The 23,857-nt window shown below is 34.6% G+C and overlaps 1 protein-coding gene across 1 annotated transcript in view; it reads left to right on the top strand.

Moving 5' to 3' along the window:
• LOC106170483 (uncharacterized) overlaps positions 1–23,857 on the top strand; it is a 62,956-nt gene that overhangs the window by 6,831 nt on the left and 32,268 nt on the right. Inside the window, exons 6-40 of the mRNA XM_087019388.1 lie at positions 236–303; positions 917–1,083; positions 1,734–2,141; positions 2,690–2,793; positions 3,508–3,575; positions 4,153–4,285; positions 4,932–5,061; positions 5,452–5,565; positions 6,092–6,826; positions 7,188–7,220; positions 7,494–7,699; positions 8,035–8,296; positions 8,622–8,848; positions 9,009–9,135; positions 9,589–9,720; positions 13,885–13,905; positions 14,251–14,289; positions 14,687–14,889; positions 15,874–16,132; positions 16,483–16,724; positions 16,921–17,047; positions 17,499–17,630; positions 18,121–18,150; positions 18,404–18,433; positions 18,788–18,820; positions 19,261–19,463; positions 19,709–19,979; positions 20,335–20,576; positions 20,758–20,884; positions 21,337–21,468; positions 21,958–21,987; positions 22,241–22,270; positions 22,625–22,657; positions 23,098–23,300; positions 23,546–23,816. Of these exons, the coding sequence (XP_086875514.1) occupies positions 236–303; positions 917–1,083; positions 1,734–2,141; positions 2,690–2,793; positions 3,508–3,575; positions 4,153–4,285; positions 4,932–5,061; positions 5,452–5,565; positions 6,092–6,826; positions 7,188–7,220; positions 7,494–7,699; positions 8,035–8,296; positions 8,622–8,848; positions 9,009–9,135; positions 9,589–9,720; positions 13,885–13,905; positions 14,251–14,289; positions 14,687–14,889; positions 15,874–16,132; positions 16,483–16,724; positions 16,921–17,047; positions 17,499–17,630; positions 18,121–18,150; positions 18,404–18,433; positions 18,788–18,820; positions 19,261–19,463; positions 19,709–19,979; positions 20,335–20,576; positions 20,758–20,884; positions 21,337–21,468; positions 21,958–21,987; positions 22,241–22,270; positions 22,625–22,657; positions 23,098–23,300; positions 23,546–23,816 (5,572 nt within the window). The remainder of the gene's footprint in view (positions 1–235; positions 304–916; positions 1,084–1,733; positions 2,142–2,689; positions 2,794–3,507; positions 3,576–4,152; positions 4,286–4,931; positions 5,062–5,451; positions 5,566–6,091; positions 6,827–7,187; positions 7,221–7,493; positions 7,700–8,034; positions 8,297–8,621; positions 8,849–9,008; positions 9,136–9,588; positions 9,721–13,884; positions 13,906–14,250; positions 14,290–14,686; positions 14,890–15,873; positions 16,133–16,482; positions 16,725–16,920; positions 17,048–17,498; positions 17,631–18,120; positions 18,151–18,403; positions 18,434–18,787; positions 18,821–19,260; positions 19,464–19,708; positions 19,980–20,334; positions 20,577–20,757; positions 20,885–21,336; positions 21,469–21,957; positions 21,988–22,240; positions 22,271–22,624; positions 22,658–23,097; positions 23,301–23,545; positions 23,817–23,857) is intronic.

The raw sequence follows: 23,857 nt of genomic DNA, 5'->3' as shown, positions 1-23,857 counted from the left end.
CATTTTTTAAAGAAAGAACTCCTCCTTTAAAATAACTGGCTACAGTCCTGATCGATACAACTGAGATTAACCCGCTTTGTACTAAAAGTAAAAGAGTTAATTGTCACGAGTGTCTATAATGTGAAATCTTGAAAATGTAAAGGTTAGTAAAACTATGTCTTATAAAATGTTAAATAATTACAGCATATGTCATAATAAATATATAAAAATCTATAACTCTTTTATTCCATTTTAGGTTGCAGAAATTTACAAGGCCAGTGTGATGGCGAACATATATAGGAGTTGTACTGTGGACAGATTTAGGTACGTTGCACATATGTTTGGGCCGCATTGTAGTTATTTGTTCTTATATGTTTATGTGCATACATGTATTTAGGCTGAACTGTAGACAGTTTAAGACCCCATTCCCAGAGATTAGATCGATCCAACTAGATCGACCTAACTCCCTGGGGGTTCACGCTAAATAGCTGTCAGCCGGGCGGACACGAAAGTTAATTATCCCCTTACAGCTTGTAGTAGGCGGGACGGACATTTAAGTCAGATTATCTGAAAGTAATCTAGTGAGACTCCCCGCGGGGATAGATCGAGCTAAAATCTATGGGAATAGAGCCTAAGAGTACGTTGCATATTTGGTTCTCACGTTTCGTTATTATAACTGGGAAATCGTTTTATTTTTTAGGCTACATTTGACTTAAAAGCTGTCATATCATTATTGAACATTTAATATATAAGTATACGTGTGCGTGCACAAAGTTGAATTTTGAAGTGAAAAGGTGAGTGCATCGCACTCAAGGTTACATCTCATAATTACAAATTGTCGCTTCTAACAACCGATTAAACGTTTAGAATAAGGAAAATCTAATATATACACTGTATATATTTGACTACTGCAACACTACCTTTTACCTACCCACAGGGCGGGCAGTGTGACAGCAGATTTTACCGTAGGGTTTGATTCCACAAAGATTCGGAATCCCGGAATTAGTAAAACCCAGGCTGCAACTATTCTACACAAAGCTTTTGTCTACGATAACTTCGCTTTCTCTGGACTCCAGATAGACAAGGGAAAATTGAAATTTGAAGGTACGTAAGTCATCTGCAGTTGCGTTCTGCTTCAATGTTGTTTCTGTTGTTGCCTGCTGTCTTACGGGTTGTTTTTGTAAAGTATATTAGACAATCTCTTCTTTTTTAATTCAGTACTCAACATGTCCTATTTAGCGTTCAATACAACAGAACCATAGCTAAAAAGATTGCGACCCATTTAAAATTTCCAAAATGAACATGGGCTAAAATTAACAGGAATAGTGTTTTTATGACGAACTAAAATCTATGTATAGAGCAATATTAGAGTTAAAATGCAACGTGTTAGTAATTACTTAAGTCTTTTTTCCATGTCACATGGATTATTTTTATAATGGTTGTACTAAAGAAGAAATGCTTTAGTGATATTTTAAGTGCGACAGAAAACAATCAGTTATGCTGGTATGAAAGTGAAAGTGGTATAGGCATCACTTCAAACGGTCATGGCACAGCTGTCATGTTATTTTCTGTCTTATTAACTTATAATCGTTTTGGGTTATTATATCTCTTAAATATTGTTATCTGTAAACAATTTTATCTTAAGTTTTTTTGTGCTGTGAAGTTTGCTAAAGTCGTTATGGGTTTTACACTCTAATAAATATATTATGTAATTATTATTATCATTATTATTTTTATTATCATTATTATTTCAGTCCCTCCGGAAACAACTACAACATCTACTACCACCCCAACTCCAACCACAACTACCACCACAACAACAACCACAACTACCACCACAGCAACTACAGCAACAACGCCCACTACAAGTACTGCAGCTACTACGACATCCGCGCCGACCACAGCAACTACACCTGCTACAACTACTACAGGTACTACAACATCTGCACCTACCACAGCAACTACACCTACTACAACTACTACACCTACTACAAGTACTACAGGTACTACATCCACGAATCAACCACCTACATTGAGTACCAAAGTAGACACCACGCCAAGTGCCGTCAGTACTGCAGAACCTACAACTGCAGAATCTGCAACAACTGAGGTGACAACAACTGAGCTTCCACTTACCACAGAGGCACCTGAGCCAGAACAAGGTACATTTTTCTTGTTAATTGTTGTATGTATTGGCTTCCTGTTTATTACAAACTGACTATATTATTTCAGCAAAATGATTGATAAAGAATAGAGATAAAATCTAAGTTATGAAAAGATAAATAAAGTTAAGTTGAATATAAACATTCAGATACGCAAATTGATGTTTTGTAGTATTTTTTGGGCAGTTATTTATGTTCACTGGTTGTTGCAATTATAATCCTTAAATGAAATTTTCATTTTTTTATCAGTCTGTCGGGACTTTAAAATACCAATGTCACTGTTCCAATTAAACATGCCATGTCGACATCCAACAATTCCATAGCAACATCACACTTCAACCGTTATTTTCTAAGAATTTCAGTTCAACAACCCATGTTTTCATGCCCCATATTTTCGTGTAAACGTATTGCATGTCAACTAGAAGCATTCTTGCTACACGTAGATAAAAACGTCAACTGTAGTGTCGATTGTACATGCAAATAATTGAAAACTTATGTGTAATTAAACGAAACAACTATAAACAAATGATGGCCAATATTTTTTTCAGTTGTAACAAACAACACAATGAAAATAGACTCTGAGTTCACGGCGGAGTTGACCAATACTTCCTCCCAGGAATACAAGAACTTCACTGAGGACTTCTGTAAAGAGGTGATAGTTTGTCATGTAGAATAATTAGGGCACATTCAGATCGGCCTAATTGCCTGACATGCCTGCTCGAGGGGGTAAATAAGCCGAGCGCACGCGTGAGTTAGTTACCCCCTAGCAGCTCGAGGAGACTTGTCAAGGAATAAAGCTGATCCCATTGATTGCATCTGAGTGATGGCAATTTTCGTTGTCAAACCGGAAAGACAGGAATGGTAGTAATCTATGGACCGTGGTCCTTCCTTTTCACTTTGTACAAGTGACATTTGTCTCATATACTACCAGTTATTCCAATACTCCGATTAACCCTAATTTGTACTAATCATACGGCCCGGGATCCCTGAATTTATTGCTAGGATAACCATTCCTGTTCCACCGGCTACCAGTACGACCATGCATCTGACAAGCGTATAAACTGAAATCGTTCTTATGTCACTCCTCGTTTTTACTTCCGATTGAGCGTCATTTCAAATTTCGTTTATATAATTCAAATATATTTGTAGTAATTATTTCTAGACAAAGACATGCTTTGCTGTATTATCTTTTCATTAATCTACAGACGTACTTATTTTGTCAAAGTATGGCATGTAGTAATGCATTCTCAAGACCACAACATTAAAATATTCACACTAGTTTGTGTTTAGTATATGTATACATGTTAAGGGCAACTAAATAGATTGAACAGATAAAATTAACATTATAAAATTTGTTATGGATTAGATAGTGGCAGCATATAAGAATGGACCTCTAAATGAAAGTCAGCCAACATGTGAAGTAACAGAAGTAAGGTAAGTTTGAATTTTATTTATTTAATCACTTACATCACAGATTGTTAAAGATGGATATTAAGCAAGCACTCATGTCAAATAATTATGGGCACCAAGCCAAGACAAATGCCACCATAATGTTTCTCTCGCTTCAAATATACCTTTAACTTGAAATGTTTTGCTTTGCTTTTCTTTTTTTTAATCAAACATCATAAAAAGAAGAAAGAAAGAAAAAGAAAAAAATCACATAATAACAATGATAATGAACACACTGTTTGCTTTATTGACCATACACCTTATTTGGTGTTGTGTTAAATATATATTCCTTAAGGAAAAGGTCCGTGAACTGAGCACATGCTTAAACATACCTATGAACGCACAATCACCATCTCACTCCACAGTTTGTTCTGAAGTAGTGATAGATTTTTTGACAATTTTGAGTAGGCCTACCTATGTTTAGCTCTTTCATTTATCTTTTTAAAGATTTTAAGGACGAAAAAGATTTTAAATGTCTTCCAAATGTCGCTGATCAATACGCACATTCTCCAACTATTATTTTATAAAACATATCATGATTTTTTTCATTTGATTATTATAGGAATGGAAGTTTATACGTCTTCTTCTTTATGGCATACCTTAAAGTAGAAGTTGTTGCCGTCGCTGAGACTATGTCTTATGCGGACAACACTACAGGGAATACGTCCACAATAGCCCCGCCACGGCCTACCTCGGTACGTACGCTAAAACTTTACCACAATCTTCTGTGGACCTTTGTCAAAATAAGATATTTCCTACTTCTGGTGAATTTGTTATACTTTGGGTGCAATATATTATGAAATACCCCCATGCATGCATAACAAGTCATTAAATACACTTTTACTTATACAAGTACATGTATATCCCTCTCTCCACTGTCAGTTTCACTGTAAATTTGTATTGTATTTGGAACCAATGCTGAAGGACTTGTAGGAAGCCCATTTAAACCACTCAGTAACAAAATAGTGGTGCTGGTGGGGTTGACCCTGAACCCCCTGCTTTCTGTTGTAATGACTGATGTGTGATATGAGCTACCAATTAATATTCATGTAACATAATTTCTTATTTATTATTGAGGCACACGCTGAAAGTGACTGCTCCTTAGGTATTCTACAGTTGAACCTGTATACTGCAAACCTAATTGTTATTACTTTGGTGGATATTACACATTTTTATTCTTGTTTTTTTTTATTCATATTTAAAATAATCTGTTTTGAAAGCAGAGCATACCGTATGTGCAAATGAGGCAATAACTTTCTACCTTTTCTACAAAGCCAACAGTTCAATGTCTTTTTACCCAGTGTTTCTTTAAATATTAAAACTGTAAATGTCAAATTCCAGGTGAACGTGGTCCAATTATTGTTGCACCTTTTAGTTGTTGTAATCGAAGAGGTTCAGAAAGCCCCAGATGATGGCAAATCAGGCTTCAGTTTACTCAAAAAAGCACAAAAAGAGACTTTGAAGGTAGAAGGTACGGATTTGGCAATATTTGATACCCATGCTCATGCTAGTTCAATACCCATGCTAGTATTTCCATGGTTTAGTTATGGCTATAGACAGTAATTTTACATGTAAATATGCAATTTTGACAGTATACTTTCAAACAAATGTAATATGTGTGGGTATTTTATAAAGCAAACAAGAATTTGTCTGGTGATTTTTGCAATTTTGTACATATCTGTAAAATTTATCTGAAAGTGAAACAAAAAATAAATTCAAAGGCAAAAATATTTATTTGAAAGGACCTCAGCCGTAACAAGGTCACCTTTTATCCCCTCTGAAAGAGAACCTGTTAAGTTGTCAAGGTAACACTTTATTTACCGTATGTTCATTTATATATTTACTAATTTATTTATTTCAGAGATCAATTATTGTCAGGAGGATCCCTGCCAAAACAACGCCACCTGTAAGAACATGAAAAAGAAGTACAGATGTGACTGCTTACCTGGATATAGAGGGAAGGACTGTGAAACAGGTATGAAAGCCATTTTATTGTCATCATCATAGTGGATGACACTGTCTTCTTGTCACTGACACTGTCATCATTGACAGTTTGGAGGACCACTCTACCTACTAGTACATCTACAGACCTAGCTGTTAAATTTTAATTAACTTATTTAACAATTTTCCTTGGTATTATTGATGGAAGCGTCCACACCAGTTGTCTTCTAATAGGACTGAATTAGGAAAGTATATTTAGAGAAAATATGTGATGTTGTAAATTTTTCAGATGTCTCCATATAATATAAGTTTGAAATGCAGGACAAGATCATTCCTGTCCTTACCAGAACCTGATGCATTTAGGATAATAATAATAATAATAATAATAATAATAATAATAATAATATAGATAAATGATCACATCTTGTAGAATATATGGATTTCATCGTATATGACATTTCAAAAATTTATTTGGACACCCTTTACCCATGCTCTTTTCCCTACGCCCTGAGTGACATTGAGTAATTTTTTCTTTTCTTTTTTTTTTACTTCATATTCAGAAATTGATGAATGCAGATCAAACCCATGCAAATATGGCGGTAACTGTACAGATATGATCAATGGGTTCCTGTGTCATTGCCCAGTGGGTTACTCTGGCGTGCGGTGCCAAATAAGACCTACAACTACAACTAGTACAACAACCAGTACGACGACAACAACTCCAGCTCAAACCAGTGATACAACTAGTACAACAGTGACAACAACTGGAACTCTAACAAGTAATACAACTAGTACAGCATCAACAACAACAGCAGCTACTACAAATACAGTCACAACAACGGGAACTACTATGTCTGGTATAAGACAGACCACCTCCGTCGGTACACTACCAACCACACCAACTGTTACTAGTACAAGACCGACCACCCAAACTGGTACAGGACCGACCACTCCACCTGGTACAGGGTCGACCACTCCACCTAGTACAAAACCAACCACCACACCTGGTACAGGGCTGACCACCCCACCTGGTACAGGGCCGACCACTCCACCTAGTACAAAACCGACCACCTCACCTGGTACAGGACCGACCACTCCACCTGGTACAGGGCCGACCACTCCACCTAGTACAAAACCGACCACTCCACCTGGTACAGGGCCGACCACCCCACCTGGTACAAAACCGTCCACCTCACCTGGTACAAGACCTACCACCACAATGGGTACAGGACCAACCACCCCACCTGGTACAAAACCAACCACCCCACCTGGTACAAAACCAACCACCCCAATTGGTAAGTGACTGACCACCCAATGCCAGTGTGACAAAACTGAGGTTAATGGAGAGTTTACCCTACATTTACTTTTAAAAATTAGGGTTAGCTTGACGTAAGTGGGTCAAGTTTTGGGGTTAAGCTTACCTATGCAAATTAGTGGTAACCGGACTCTAGCATTAGGGACTCTCTGTCATGTCACACTGGGTCAACTACTGGTATATTGGATATTTTCATAATAATTATACAATTTTTATGTCCTCTGTCTCACAGAATACTGTATACCAACTTTTTTTAAATGTGCACATTGTGATAAAGTAAAATGATGACTACTCCACCCTAAAAGCAAAAGTTGATAAGACAACTATTTTTATCATTGCAGGTGGTCTCAGAGAGTCCAAAGGGGAAACACCAGGTTAGTGAATGCATGGACTAAAGCAAGTGAATTGGTCACAGATAGCATACCACATTAATCCAATGAGGGGTCATTGTTGACCTTGATTAATCAAACCTTTATATAAAGGAAATGTTGTCTTCCATTGACCAACATTTAATAGAAACAGTGTTGACCTGTATGAAGAATTATGGAAATGATCTTGGGGACTGCATCATATTAGTGAAGCGTGATATATTTGCTCCAACTTTCCTCGCAATCCTTAAGTAACCTGATAATTGTTTTTTATTATAGGCTATAAAGTAACAACAGTGGCAACTTTTTCGCGACCGGCAAACTTCTCCAACGAATGCGTACAGGCCATTGAAAGTGCTACAAATTACTGGTTCCAGCAAAATGATATCAGTGTCAATATAACTAATCTTTCAAGAAGTATTTGTGACTCATACCACACACGAGTGGTATTTGAGGGACTTACCTTCACCATGGATGGAAATAAGGTAGGCAGTTATGACTCAATAAATATTGCAAAAATTTTCATATCAACATAGTATAATGTTCCAGTATTGATGCATATTCCCCCAAGAAAATTGGAATTTATTTAGTAAACATTATTTTTCATTTTATTTCATTAAAAACAAATAAAATATGAAAAAATAAAAGACAGTTAGTAAAAGATTTGGGTTGTTTGACAATATACAAAATTCATGCAGAGACAATGATAGAAAATGTATATATATTTTTAATGACTATAAAATTTTCTAAACACACAATTTAACACTCAAAATGAAGCCAGTTCACCAATACTAAGAATGTGTAACTATTATTTCTCCAGGTTTACCAGAAGATGAAGTTTGGTTATCACTTCTACAATATGACATTTCCAAAAGAAGTGTTGACAGCCAAAAAGGTTCGTGATTGTGGAAATAAAATCATGGAATACTTTGAAGCAAACCCTGCTCCTTACAATGTAACTGCAACCAGGAAATGCCCTGCTCTGGGTGCAACTGATGTCAGACACAATGGGACAGTGAGGTGTAGAATTGGAAAGGTGGTCAAAGAAGATGGTGATGAAAATGATGGAGTTTGTCTACCAGGTGAGTGTCTTTAACCACCTTTTACCATGTCTAAAATACCTATGAGCAATATCCTTGACCAAGGAAAGTCATTCTTGGTCCCATAATTATCCATTATTTGATTGATCAATTATTCTTGAGAAAATAAAGAAATCATTAACTGCCTCTCTATTTAGTGAGATTGTCACACATGTACTTTCACTCCTCGATTCAAAAAAGTAAATGTAGTTTTATTTCCTTGACTTATAAAGTATATGTCCTGCACTCAGTAAATAAAAAAATCCCTTGTTCAAGAGTCTTCAATGAAATCAATTGTTAATTTTTGTCATATTTTCTATAATTTCAGTTCCATCCAAAGTGCTAACACTCCAGTTTAATGTGACATCATCAGGAAATACATCAACACCCAAGAGCTGTTGGCAGTATTATAGCAACATCATGGATCAACGATTTGTAGCTTATTCTGTCAATCTTGGTGACTTGGTGAGACAGGCTTGTAACTCTGATGACTACACAATATTTAGACCTCCTGGTCTGCCAGTTGTGACTTGTCATTCTGTCACCTTAAATATGGTAAGTTACTTTTGAGGATACGCCGTAAATTGAGTCTGCTTGCAATTAAACATGATGAGTATGATATATTTTTCAGGTGTAAATAAAAGCACATGTATGTTTACCATGTTTCTGGAACTATGCTTTTTACTTTGATAATAGAATAGCATTTTTATTTAAGGGCTTCTGTCAAGTTAAAGGTGTACTAGTCCAACATAAAGATATTCCCAAGGATAAGTACATAGAGTGTGCACGCAACTTTTCTCTGGCATTTAAAGGTGATCTTCCCCTTGGGAAATTACTGGCAGGTGAGTTATGTTGACAGCTTTGATTATCTCCGATTGATATGTAAATAGGTAATTTAATCTTTAGTCAAATTAACAATGACTGCCCTTGAAATATAATTAGTTTAGTTACAGTCTCTCACATTGATATGCAAATGGGCAATACTGATATGTTTTTTCTGTTAAATAATGTATGGAGCTGAATTTGTGCTGAAATTAGAGATACGTCCCAGCAGGCAAACGACATTAATTCTACGTTGATCCACCAAAATTAACGTTGATTCAATGGTGAATCAGTGTCGTTTGTCTGCTGGGGTAGTACATGATTCCAAACATACAAAATAATCTGTCATAAGAAATACTTACACCCACTGGTCAGGCTGCCAAGTCTTTCGTAGATTGTGGATAGACTGACACCTGTATAAGGTAATGCAAAAATAAAATGCTCTACCACAAAAGATCTCTTCCATTTTCTAGGCATGAACAACCAGACCAATGGCTTCTGTCCAGATCTCAGTGGCTCTCTGTCTCAAATCTTGGACACTGAGGAGAAAATCTGTTATAATGAGGGATCAGATTATTCTGAGGATGAAGACAAATGTTACCCAGGTAGGTAATACTCTGTGGATAGAGACAAATGCAGTACCTGGTATTACCAAGGTAGATAATACCCTGTGGATAGAGACAAATGTTACCCATGTGTGTGTTTCATTGGTGTATATACATGTACATGTATAGCATTGTCATTTTCACTATATTAAAAAATTAACGTTTAAATTGCCTAAAATACTGTTTTAGGCAGAATTAATATCTCTAAATATGAAGAACACTAATAGTTTTTTACTCAAATATAAGTTTAGTCTTGGTTCTGAGCAATTGTATTGATGGATCAATATGAAAGAATCCATAAAGCATATAGTTAAGTACATATTTATTTCAAAGTGTAGAACATTACTTGATAGCCTTAAGAGCTTGTCCACGAGAGAACCAGCCCAGGGTGGCAAGGTGGGGGTCAGCGGATTTCAACCAAATTTGTTGTATGGAGGCATATTAGGAAGTTATTCATGAGTTAGGAAGGAATCCCAAAAATATCCTTTCTTCAGAGAATTATAGCCTATTATAAGTCATGGCTTATGTAGCCTCTTTGAGACTCCATTTTTACCTTGGAAAAATAATGATATATTTTGTGTAAATTAAACAAAAATGGAGAAAACTAAAAAATATTAGACCTTACAATCATTGAAAACAATCATTTGGCTTGCCACAGATATATGTAGAATTCAGATAAGACCCTGCTTGGGCGAGCCACACCCATTTATAACACCCCTCCCCCCAAAGTCCAATTTTGATACTACCATCTTTAATTGCAAATATCTCCATCTTCACAGGGTTTACAGCTATAAAACTGCATGAATATTTTAGGCAGATATGGGTCATTCCAAATCAAGTTTCAAAAGTTACTGCTGTATTAAAACAGGTACTGAAAAATACCTCCAAAGTTGGCCATTTTTAAGGCAAAAAATCATGGTGGATTCATTCAAGTCTATGTAGACGACAGGTTTGATTAATTTATTAAACCATTTTGCTCTACAATGATGTTATTAAATTAATAGGGCTGGTGAACATGGAAAGTGGGTGTGTACTAATGAATATCAGGTCAGTAGGTCAAGGTCACTGGGCTTCATATTTGTAAATTGCCATATATGGACTTCTTAATTTATATGGACAAAAAATTTAGAGGAAATAAATCATAGATTCTGTTACTTTGGATAGGCACTGGCAATTAACTTGAGAGTTTACAAGATAATTTTAATATATATATATTTTTTTAATATCATCAATTTGGTGAATACAAATTAAAATCTTAGTTTAGTAGCGATTTCTTTTTGGTGCAATATTTATCATATAGAGATCAGGATATGCCATAGTATTTATGATAGCAAAGCCAGAACAAATCTTTTTCAATTATCAAGAGTTTTTTTTTAATCATCCACACCACTTTTTGGTGACTATTTATGAGCATACAGTAACTAAAAAATTATTCAATTTAGTTTATTGTTGTCTCAGATGAATAATTATAAATAATAAAAAAATTACAAAATTATAATATAGCAATACATGCAAAGCAGTGCAACATTAGTTGTGATCATTACAAACTATATCATAATGTAGCAAAACAAGATAATTTTCTATTCAAAAAGCAAAACTAACACAACCGCAAAATATATCCTGGTGTTATGAAACATCTTTGCAGTTTTGTATCAAAAATTACAGCTCATTACATCAAAGTTTTTAATACATTCAAAAATAACTGCCGATTTTTTCTTCCTGAATAGTCTGTAACCCTCCTTACTGACATTTCAATCTCATCTTCATGCTCACAAATGCTAGGTTCTGCTGGCCTGTTTCTTGTGCCCTTCTAAACTCCTTCAGTAAAAACTCCTTTACTTTATTTGAATATAGTTTCAAAGGTTTAGGTGACTTTAAAGCTCATCCATTGTGTAACTCAGTGAGATATTCAAGAGGGTGGAGTTCTCTCACAGCTGATGTGCTTTAAGTTTTTCTTTAGTCAGATTGTTGGCCCACTAGACTTTAATTTGATCAAAAGCTGTTTTTTTTTGGCACATTTCATAACTGTGGTCTAAAAAAGGACCTTACAAATACTCTTCAGTCTTAGTAGCAAAATATTTCAGAGAAAACTTCTCTGGACAAGAAAAAATTTCCCTGTTTGTGATCTTGCTTGGTATAGTCCCAGTTGGCATATTTGCCTCAGAAAAACCCAAATTAACTTTAACATCAGTATCACTCATGTTAAAACTGCTCAAGGAAGGAAGACACCTTTTCTCATGTTGTAGGAATCAAGAAAGCTAAATTGTTGTAATTGGACACTCCAGTCCACGCAGGTTTGGAAGATGTCTGTCTAGCTGGATGTAGAAAATGGCTCCAAGTGCAGAAACTAGGGCCTCATGCATCTCCTCAGCATTTGTTATATTGTGGCTTTCATTTACATACATGCCTTTTTACAACAGCCATCATTTCCACACTAGTTTCAGTTTCTGCAAGACTTTGGACTCTTTTGCTGACCATAAGATCACTGTGTGTCAAATAACACTTCTCAAATATGCCTGAAATATAAATATAGCTTACTATAGACACATGAAAACACTTATCTGAAAGTTAATTGATACATTGATGAAAAATAAATTATTATCCCATTTGTCCATGTTTTATAAGTATAAGGCATGGTTTCGAATATTAATTATGATGAGCCTAGCAATTTTGCCAAGACCAGCCCTAGCTTCAATCTAATTCCAATTGTTACCCTTAAATTTATTTTACCCAAGTACCATTAAACCTACATAAATACCCACACAAATATAGCTTAAAAGATAAAATTATCACAGGTCCTTAGGCTGCAATTTCATTATTTGAAAGGGGGCATTTTTCTTTTTTAAAAAATGGAGCGTTTACCATTAAAAAATTACACCTAGATCATTTTTCTGAGTGAACTTTTTTTCTGGATTTTAGCCTGTATTAAAATACAAACAAACCCGTTTCTTACCTGAACCAAGTGGCATCAGTATATTCAAATGGCTTTTTGTCTACACTGACATCTGCAAGTTAATCCCATGACATATTTCGTTATAGGCTCGTTTTCCCGTGTGGATGGTTTCCAGCACAAACCAAGCCCATATCCCAGTGCTGGTCACATGGTGTAACCCATTTATTCTCCCAAAGATACTTGAAAAAGTCCAATTGCTGTCATCGGATACAAAAGAATTCACACCTGACAAGAATCAGTGTGCTTTCGTAACTCACGCTGTTTTGCTTCACGTAAACGCGACGAAGATGACTGTTAATATCTCTGTTGCAATTTTTCAATACACTACATGTTTTTTTTTTATCTGTAGACAGAGTATAAACCACATGATATACGACTTCGTTGAGGAAGATTTGTAAACAAACAGTCTGCGATTTCCGCCATGTTGGATAATGACGTTGTGTTGTTCTGACGTTAGTACATTAGTTTCACATGGTTTTAAAATGTGTTAGATGCTTGTTTTAACCAGAAAAAAATTAGAATAGGTAAAATGAAAATAAAAAGTTCAACTAACAGTGTTTTAAACCATTCGTTGACTTGAAAGAGATGGCTGAAGTTCAGTGCACCGATATACGTGTTCGGATATATTTACGAAAAATGAAGAAATTAGGTCATGTTCTATCTGTTACAACGGACAAGTTGTAGAACAGCAGTAAGTTTTGATTTCATGTATAAATAGATTAATGAGTTATCTGTTAGTCCTGAACATGCTTTACCCCAAAGACCTGTGAAGATGAAGATATTGTCAAAAATAGAAGGGGGGTGTTCAAAGCATGTGGTTTGTAGGCCTGAGAAAAACGCTTGGTTTGTTACCATGGAAACAAAGAGAGTGGAAAAAGTGTATATCATTTTAATCCCCTATCTTTAGGTTATAATATATCACCAAACTAAATCATTTGGTGACACCTGTATAAACTTTAAGGCCAATCAATATAACCCTGTTTTTCAGAAGAATTTTTGGTTGATAAACCCCCCAAATTGTCACTGGCCATATCTCTGTAAGTAGGGATTATTTTCAGGAAATATTGCAGCCTCAGATATTGTTCATATAAAGGTTCAAACACACCAAATATGATGTAAATCCGTTCACCCCCACCTTGCCGCATTTTCTACATTTGGTTTGGTTTTCTCGTGGACACACACTTAATGTGATCATTTCTCTTTGGTTTCAGCTGAACCCACACCCACTCCAAGTAAGTTGCACAACAGTCTCATGCAAGAGTGTTTAGTATAATAATTATTTTAGATAGAGAACAGCCACATGTATTTTCATAAAAGTGCATTCAATTTAGTGTTAGTTCTATTTCAATTACTTTTGTTTCACAATAAAAGCCGTTAATTAATCAAAATTAGACGCAGAAGGGCAGAATACTAAAAGTCCTTAACTTTTATAGCCGTATTATTATTTTAGTTATGCAAATAAAAAGAAATCAGCAGTTGTTAGTTCAAACTGCAAAACTCATTCTATTTGAAGTTAAAAAAGACTAGTACAGGTATATATTGATTTAAAATCTTTCACATTGATTTCCATTTGACAGCTCCTTCACCTACACCCTCACCAGAGGGAGAAACACCAGGTAAATAATGCAGCAATATAAACCCAATAAATATACAAGATATAAATAGAGATGTTGCATGCTAGTCTTCCTTACATTAACTTTTTTAAATGTTAAGCCAACACATGGTCAAAGTTGACAAAAATGAAGTCTTTTAACCATGACCTTACTTGGCACACTGCTGGATGGGTGTGCCCTAATAAAGCTAAGGCAAGCTTTAACTCTGGACATTACATACAAATTTTTGTTGACATTGTGGAAAGTTACGTTATTATCTCTGGATAAATTCTACATTGTTTAAGGGTAGTATGGTGGGGCTTTCAAAAATGAAGAACATGTCAAGGACTATTTACTGAGATATGGATGTGTGTCATGCCAACTGTTCATGTAACTGTGATATTTGTTCTGTTTATTACAGGATATAATGTAAAAACAGTGGTAACTTTCTCTCGACCTGCAAACTTCTCCAATGGATGCCTAACAATTGTTGAAGGTGGTTTATATTATTGGTTCCAACAAAATGACCTCAGTCCCAATATTACTGCACTTTCAATACCTCTCTGTGGGTATTACACACGTGTGGAATTTGAACAAGTTTCTTTGTCCATGGATATAAACAGGGTATGCAATAACAAAAAAAAAAAAAAAAAAAAAATACAATATAATGTTAATAAATAATAAAAATCTAATGATATTTGGAATGTTTGAGTAAAGGCCCAGTCACAAATCAGTTGCGATGCGTCGGGGATGGGTAAAACCCGGGAAATTTGAACAAAATCTTGAGACAGATCTCACGATTTTGCACCCGTCGGAGGTGCTCTCCGGACGCCTGCGGGTTGTCGCAGATTTTTTAGACATCGCCACACCCGTCGTGGTCACCAACTTTCAACTTAAAATTTTAAGATTGCTCGCAAGATTTTTCACCCATTTTGGGCATCCCAGACACAATCTCCGATGACCTACGATGCCCTCCGATTAATCGGAGGCATCCTCCAAATAATCTGAGACTAGTCGTAATATTCTGTGTGGGATTGGAAAATCAGGTTGAGATTCAATGTCTGCGAGTAGTCTCCGGCACCCACCGACTGAATCGGAGGAGCCCTGCGACGATTCGTACGCTTTGTGTGATCGTCTCCGATGAATTGTACGGTGGAATCGTAGTAAATCGACGTGTATATAAGGGCGCCTCCGACCGGATCGCTAAAAGTTTGAGACGCTCTTGCTGCAGTGCATCATCGGAGATGTAATCGGAGGCGATCGGAGGCTAATCCCACGATTTTTCGACAAAACCGGGTCAAAATCCTTGAAAAAATCTCAGACAATGTGACTGCTCCACTTTTATTAGGATTATTGCTAGGATTGTTCAAGGATTCTTTATTTTCTACAACGACCCCCGGCCAAAACTAATCCTCGACAGATCGCCGCCATTGTGACTGCAGGCCTTAAGGACACAAACAGTTCAATTGTATGTTATGCATAAAGTCATAAAGTCACAGGTTGTATACAAGTCTTTAAAAACAAATTACAATTGAAATACAAAACATTTGCTTTACCACTTCAAATGAAGCTATTTCATCTAATAGAAGAACCTATGGTTTTTTCCAGGTTCATCAGAAGATGAGCTTTGGTTACCATTTCTACCGTATGACCTTGGCAAAGGAAGTGTTGACAGCCAAACAGGTCCGTGATTGTGGAGATAAAATAATGGAATACCCTATTCCTCTCTCTGTCTACGATATAGTTCCAATTGGAGAGTGCTCTGCACTGGATGCTTCTAATGTCAGTAATACAGGGACAGTGAGGTGTAGACTAGGGAAGGTGCTAAGAGAAGTTGATGAAGATGATAATGAAGTTTGTCTACCTGGTGAGAATTTTTTAAACATTTCTCTTGATAGCTACCTTTAACTACTGGTACCTTTTATTTTATCTTTGACTATTATCCCATACCTAGGGAAATGATACATCGTCAACAAAAGAAATAAGTTATACTTAAAATTTTATTTGGGGGAAAATATCATTAATTACCTCTCTTTTTAGTGAAATTCATTTTTTAAAAAATAACTTCAATTTTCAATTGAGAAAAGTGTATTACTGAGTATTTTACCCAATTTTCTTGATTCCAAAAGTATATCTCTCAAGAGAAAATCAATATGTCTACAAGCCTTCAAAACTTAATCAATTGACAGAGTTTTTCTATGATGGTTATCATTTCAGTTCCATCCAAAGTGCTGACACTCCAGTTTAATGTGACATCATCAGGAAACACATCATCTGGAAACACATCAACACCCGAGGACTGCTGGCAGTATTATAGCTACATCATGAATCAACGATTTGTAGCTTATTCTGTCAATCTTGGTGACTTGATCAGACAGGCTTGTAACTCTGATGACTACACAATCACTGGACTTCCTAATCTGCCAGTTGTCACTTGTCACCCTGTTACCTCAAATATGGTAAGTTTCTTCTAATATAATGAGACATTCCATGTGTTTTTGGAGTGTTCTTGAATAAGGTATGATGCTTCAAATAAAATTATTTGACAAAATTATTTGTTGCAAAGATCATTCTTTGATATTATATTTTTGGAAGCATTTTAAATTATAATATAATATAATATAATATAATATAATATAATATAATATAATATAGGGATTCTGTCTAGTAAGAGGTGTACTAGTTCAGCATGAAGATATCCCCAGGAATAAATACATGGAGTGTGCACACAACTTTTCCCTGGTAATACAACAGGATCTGCCATTTGGAAAACTACTGGCGGGTGAGTCATGATAACTGTTACTTTTTTGGCATTTGTATGGAAAATGTGCAATAAGGTATTCAGCTAAGTAGACATAGACTGTGATTGGGAAATAATGGTAGTGTAATTATGATGACAGCCTTAAATTCATTCCCTTTGGTTTGTAAATGGACATGGTTTTCAGCCAATTGATGCATGCCTCTGAATTTACAAATAATAATAATAATAATAATAATAATAAAGAAAGAAAGAAAGAAAGAAGTAAAATAATAATAATAATAATAATAATAACTTTAAAAGTAAAATGTCTTCAAACATGAAAATTATTATGCCCTCAAGTAGCACATAGTGATACATATTGCCAGTTCTAGGTTTTCAACTCTTTTTAGTAAATTTTGAATAGATTGCTGTCTGTTTAATATGTTACTGAATTGTTGTACCACAATAAATGCATATGTAATCCATTTCACAGGCATGAACAACCATACCTATGGCCACTGTCCAGATCTCAGTGGATCTCCACCTCAAATATTGAGCACTGATGAGAAGATCTGTTATGATCAGGGCTCAGACTACTTTGAGGATAGTGACAAATGTTACCCAGGTAAAAGGCAAAAATATTAAATATCATATTGGGCACTCACATATATCTGCTATATGTTATGCAGACAAATGTTATCTAGGTAATTTATACATTGAGGATAAAGACAAATGTTACCCAGATAAGTAATTCACTGAAGATGAAGAAAAATGTCTCCCAGGTAGGTAATACTCTGAAGATGAAGGCAAATGACACTGTGTGAGTGTTTACTGATGTATATTTATAACATCACATGTTCAGTTTTCACTTTATTTGAAAATAATGACAATTTTGAAGTAAATAATATATATATATATATATTTTTTTTGGAGAATGAACTCTCAAATGGAAGTTATTTTTCAAAGTTCTTTTTGGTCTTCATTCTTTACTATTTTATCGATGAATTTACTTAGAAACTAATTCTTTCTTAAAGCATACGACTGTACACAGATAAATTGCAAAGTGTAAGGCATTAGTTGATAGATTGTTCATAGACATTTCTTTTTGGTTTCAGCTTACTCCACAAAATCAACCCCCACTCCAAGTAAGTGGCACAACAATTTTCATGCGAAAATTTACAGGATAATTATAGCTTTTGCCTAAAAGAATAGTCCCACATATATACATAAAGTTGGACCCAGTATATTACAGGCTATTGGTCTTGATTCTGAACAAATTCAATATCAAATATCAAAACTGATTCTTTATCTTAAAGCATGTGGCTGTACACAGATTAATTTCTGGGTGTAAAACAATAATTGCTTGATTTTTTCATTGACAATTCTCTTTGGTTCCAGCTTACTCCACAAAATTAACACCCTTCACAAGTAAGTGGCACAACAATGTTGAATGAGAGATTATATACACTAAAGTATATTTTTGGATGAAGAAAAGACTCATACACTATACAATAAGTTGGATCCAGTTTAGAAACTCAATTTTAATTTACTATGCTTCACTAAAAATCTATTACATAATGTTCTTTTAGCTTTATCAGAGGCAGAAAGAAAAATATCCAGTCATCATTTATAAAGTTGTCATCCATACTTGAATTTTAGTTATGGAAATATATGCATATCTGCTGTTGGTATTTTAAAGCTGCAAAACTCTGATGATTTTGAGGCTGAAAAAATGAAATAGTACGTGTTGTTTTAATAACTTTAAATCTTAATTTCTTTCAGCTCTTTCTCCTACACCAGAGGGAGAAACACCAGGTATAGTGCAGTAATATATTGGTCTTTCCATTAATATTCATCTATATTTTCTTTAAATTGCATACAAATATGTTGAGTATTAACCATATAATTTTAAGTCAATTTATAATCAAAGTTAACAAAAATGAAGCCATGTGTCTTCTTACTTTCACCTCACCTGGTACACTATAATGAATTGGTTAATTATTGCTGAGGGTAGTTTGGTAGATCGGGTGGGGTGAGTAGACATCAAATTTATACAGGATTTTTATGTCATTGTGTATAGTTACAATTGTCTCCCATTTGTTTCCTCAACGTTTAAGGGTATTATGATAGGACTATCAAAAAATGAACACTAGTAAGTATACTATCCCAAGGATTACTGTTTATTGAGATATGGATGTGTGTAATCCCAGCTGTATATGTTCATGTAACATAAATATTTATTCTGTTTATTACAGGATATAATGTAAAAACAGTGGTAACTTTCCCTCGGCCTGCAAACTTCTCCAATGGATGCCTAAGAATTGTTGAAGGTGGTTTATATTATTGGTTCCAACAAAATGACCTCAGTGTCAATATTACTGAACTTTCAATAAATCTCTGTGGGTATTACACACGAGCGGAATTTGAGCAAGTTTCTTTGTCCATGGATAAAAATAGGGTATGCAATATTAATAAATAAATAATAAAATACAATATGTTTTTTGATAAAAATAAAAATCTTACGATATTTGGAATGTTTGAGTAAGGACACAAACAGTTCAATAGCATGTTATGCATAAAGTCGTAAAGTCACAGGTTGTATACAAGTCTTTAAAAACAAATTACAAATGAAATACAAAACATTTGCTTTACCACTTCAAATGAAGCTCTTTCATCTAGAAGAAGAACCTATGGTTTTTCCAGGTTCATCAGAAGATGAGCTTTGGTTACCACTTCTACCGTATGACCTTGGCAAAGGAAGTGTTGACAGCCAAACAGGTCCGTGATTGTGGAGATAAAATAATGGGATACTTTAAAGCTTACCCTGTTCCTCTCTCCGTCTACAATATAGTTCCAATTGGAGAGTGCTCTGCACTGGATGCTTCTAATGTCAGTAATACAGGGACAGTGAGGTGTAGACTAGGGAAGGTACTGAGAGAAGTTGATGAAGATGATAATGAAGTTTGTCTACCTGGTGAGAATTTTTTTAAACATTTCTCTTGATAGCTACCTTTAGCTACTGGTAATGTTCATTTTATCTTTGACCATTTTCCAATACCAAGGGAAATGATACAACGTCAACAAAATAAATGATTTTAAAATTTTATTTTGGGGGAAAATATCAGCAATTACCTCTCTACTTAGTGAAATTGATTTTTAAAAAAATAATTTAAATTTTCAATTGAGAAAAGTGTATTACCGAGTTTTTTTTTTTTTTTTACAATTTTCTTGATTCCAAAAGTATATATCATATGAGAAAAACAGTATGTCTACAAGCCTTCAAAACTTAATCAATTGACAGAGTTTTTCTATGATGGTTATCATTTCAGTTCCATCCAAAGTGCTGACACTCCAGTTTAATGTGACATCATCAGGAAACACATCATCTGGAAACACATCAACACCCGAGGACTGCTGGCAGTATTATAGCTACATCATGAATCAACGATTTGAAGCTTATTCTGTCAATCTTGGTGACTTGATCAGACAGGCTTGTAACTCTGATGACTACACAATCACTGGACTTCCTAATCTGCCAGTTGTCACTTGTCACCCTGTTACCTCAAATATGGTAAGTTTCTTCTAATATAATGAGACATTCCATGTGTTTTTGGAGTGTTCTTGAATAAGGTATGATGCTTCAAATAAAATTATTTGACAAAATTATTTGTTGCAAAGATCATTCTTTGATATTATATTTTTGGAAGCATTTTAAATTATAATATAATATAATATAATATAATATAATATAGGGATTCTGTCTAGTAAGAGGTGTACTAGTTCAGCATGAAGATATCCCCAGGAATAAATACATGGAGTGTGCACACAACTTTTCCCTGGTAATACAACAGGATCTGCCATTTGGAAAACTACTGGCGGGTGAGTCATGATAACTGTTACTTTTTTGGCATTTGTATGGAAAATGTGCAATAAGGTATTCAGCTAAGTAGACATAGACTGTGATTGGGAAATAATGGTAGTGTAATTATGATGACAGCCTTAAATTCATTCCCTTTGGTTTGTAAATGGACATGGTTTTCAACCAATTGATGCATGCCTCTGAATTTACAAATAATAATAATAATAATAATAATAATAATAAAGAAAGAAAGAAAGAAAGAAAGAAGTAAAATAATAATAATAATAATAACTTTAAAAGTAAAATGTCTTCAAACATGAAAATTATTATGCCCTCAAGTAGCACATAGTGATACATATTGCCAGTTCTAGGTTTTCAACTCTTTTTAGTAAATTTTGAATAGATTGCTGTCTGTTTAATATGTTACTGAATTGTTGTACCACAATAAATGCATATGTAATCCATTTCACAGGCATGAACAACCATACCTATGGCCACTGTCCAGATCTCAGTGGATCTCCACCTCAAATATTGAGCACTGATGAGAAGATCTGTTATGATCAGGGCTCAGATTACTTTGAGGATAGTGACAAATGTTACCCAGGTAAAAGGCAAAAATATTAAATATCATATTGGGCACTCACATATATCTGCTATATGTTATGCAGACAAATGTTATCTAGGTAATTTATACATTGAGGATAAAGACAAATGTTACCCAGATAAGTAATTCACTGAAGATGAAGAAAAATGTCTCCCAGGTAGGTAATACTCTGAAGATGAAGGCAAATGACACTGTGTGAGTGTTTACTGATGTATATTTATAACATCACATGTTCAGTTTTCACTTTATTTGAAAATAATGACAATTTTGAAGTAAATAATAGTTTTTTTTTTTTTTTTTTTTGGAGAATGAACTCTCAAATGGAAGTTATTTTTCAAAGTTCTTTTTGGTCTTCATTCTTTACTATTTTATCGATGAATTTACTTAGAAACTAATTCTTTCTTAAAGCATACGACTGTACACAGATAAATTGCAAAGTGTAAGGCATTAGTTGATAGATTGTTCATAGACATTTCTTTTTGGTTTCAGCTTACTCCACAAAATCAACCCCCACTCCAAGTAAGTGGCACAACAATTTTCATGCGAAAATTTACAGGATAATTATAGCTTTTGCCTAAAAGAATAGTCCCACATATATACATAAAGTTGGACCCAGTATATTACAGGCTATTGGTCTTGATTCTGAACAAATTCAATATCAAATATCAAAACTGATTCTTTATCTTAAAGCATGTGGCTGTACACAGATTAATTTCTGGGTGTAAAACAATAATTGCTTGATTTTTTCATTGACAATTCTCTTTGGTTCCAGCTTACTCCACAAAATTAACACCCTTCACAAGTAAGTGGCACAACAATGTTGAATGAGAGATTATATACACTAAAGTATATTTTTGGATGAAGAAAAGACTCATACACTATACAATAAGTTGGATCCAGTTTAGAAACTCAATTTTAATTTACTATGCTTCACTAAAAATCTATTACATAATGTTCTTTTAGCTTTATCAGAGGCAGAAAGAAAAATATCCAGTCATCATTTATAAAGTTGTCATCCATACTTGAATTTTAGTTATGGAAATATATGCATATCTGCTGTTGGTATTTTAAAGCTGCAAAACTCTGATGATTTTGAGGCTGAAAAAATGAAATAGTACGTGTTGTTTTAATAACTTTAAATCTTAATTTCTTTCAGCTCTTTCTCCTACACCAGAGGGAGAAACACCAGGTATAGTGCAGTAATATATTGGTCTTTCCATTAATATTCATCTATATTTTCTTTAAATTGCATACAAATATGTTGAGTATTAACCATATAATTTTAAGTCAATTTATAATCAAAGTTAACAAAAATGAAGCCATGTGTCTTCTTACTTTCACCTCACCTGGTACACTATAATGAATTGGTTAATTATTGCTGAGGGTAGTTTGGTAGATCGGGTGGGGTGAGTAGACATCAAATTTATACAGGATTTTTATGTCATTGTGTATAGTTACAATTGTCTCCCATTTGTTTCCTCAACGTTTAAGGGTATTATGATAGGACTATCAAAAAATGAAGACTAGTAAGTATACTATCCCAAGGATTACTGTTTATTGAGATATGGATGTGTGTAATCCCAGCTGTATATGTTCATGTAACATAAATATTTATTCTGTTTATTACAGGATATAATGTAAAAACAGTGGTAACTTTCCCTCGGCCTGCAAACTTCTCCACTGGATGCCTAAGAATTGTTGAAGATGTTTTATATTATTGGTTCCAACAAAATGACCTCAGTGTCAATATTACTGAACTTTCAATAAATCTCTGTGGGTATTACACACGAGCGGAATTTGAGCAAGTTTCTTTGTCCATGGATAAAAATAGGGTATGCAATATTAATAAATAAATAATAAAATACAATATGTTTTTTGATAAAAATAAAAATCTTAAGATATTTGGAATGTTTGAGTAAGGACACAAACAGTTCAATAGCATGTTATGCATAAAGTCGTAAAGTCACAGGTTGTATACAAGTCTTTAAAAACAAATTACAAATGAAATGCAAAACATTTGCTTTACCACTTCAAATGAAGCTCTTTCATCTAGAAGAAGAACCTATGGTTTTTCCAGGTTCATCAGAAGATGAGCTTTGGTTACCACTTCTACAGTATGACCTTCGCAAAGGAAGTGTTGACAGCCAAACAGGTCCGTGATTGTGGAGATAAAATAATGGGATACTTTAAAGCTTACCCTGTTCCTCTCTCCGTCTACAATATAGTTCCAATTGGGAACTGCTCAGCACTGACTGCAGCTGATGTCAGTAATACAGGGACAGTGAGATGTACTATGGGGAAGGTACTGAGAGAAGTTGATGAAGATGATAATGAAGTTTGTCTACCTGGTGAGAAAATTTTTTTAACATTTCCCTTGATGGCCACCTTT

Source organism: Lingula anatina, chromosome 8 (genome assembly GCF_051362555.1).
Source record: "Lingula anatina isolate TDL-2025a chromosome 8, LinAna3.0, whole genome shotgun sequence".
Lineage (NCBI taxonomy): Eukaryota > Metazoa > Brachiopoda > Lingulata > Lingulida > Lingulidae > Lingula > Lingula anatina.
The sequence above is the reverse complement of the archived record's forward strand: the minus strand, read 5'-3'. Positions and strand labels throughout refer to the sequence as shown.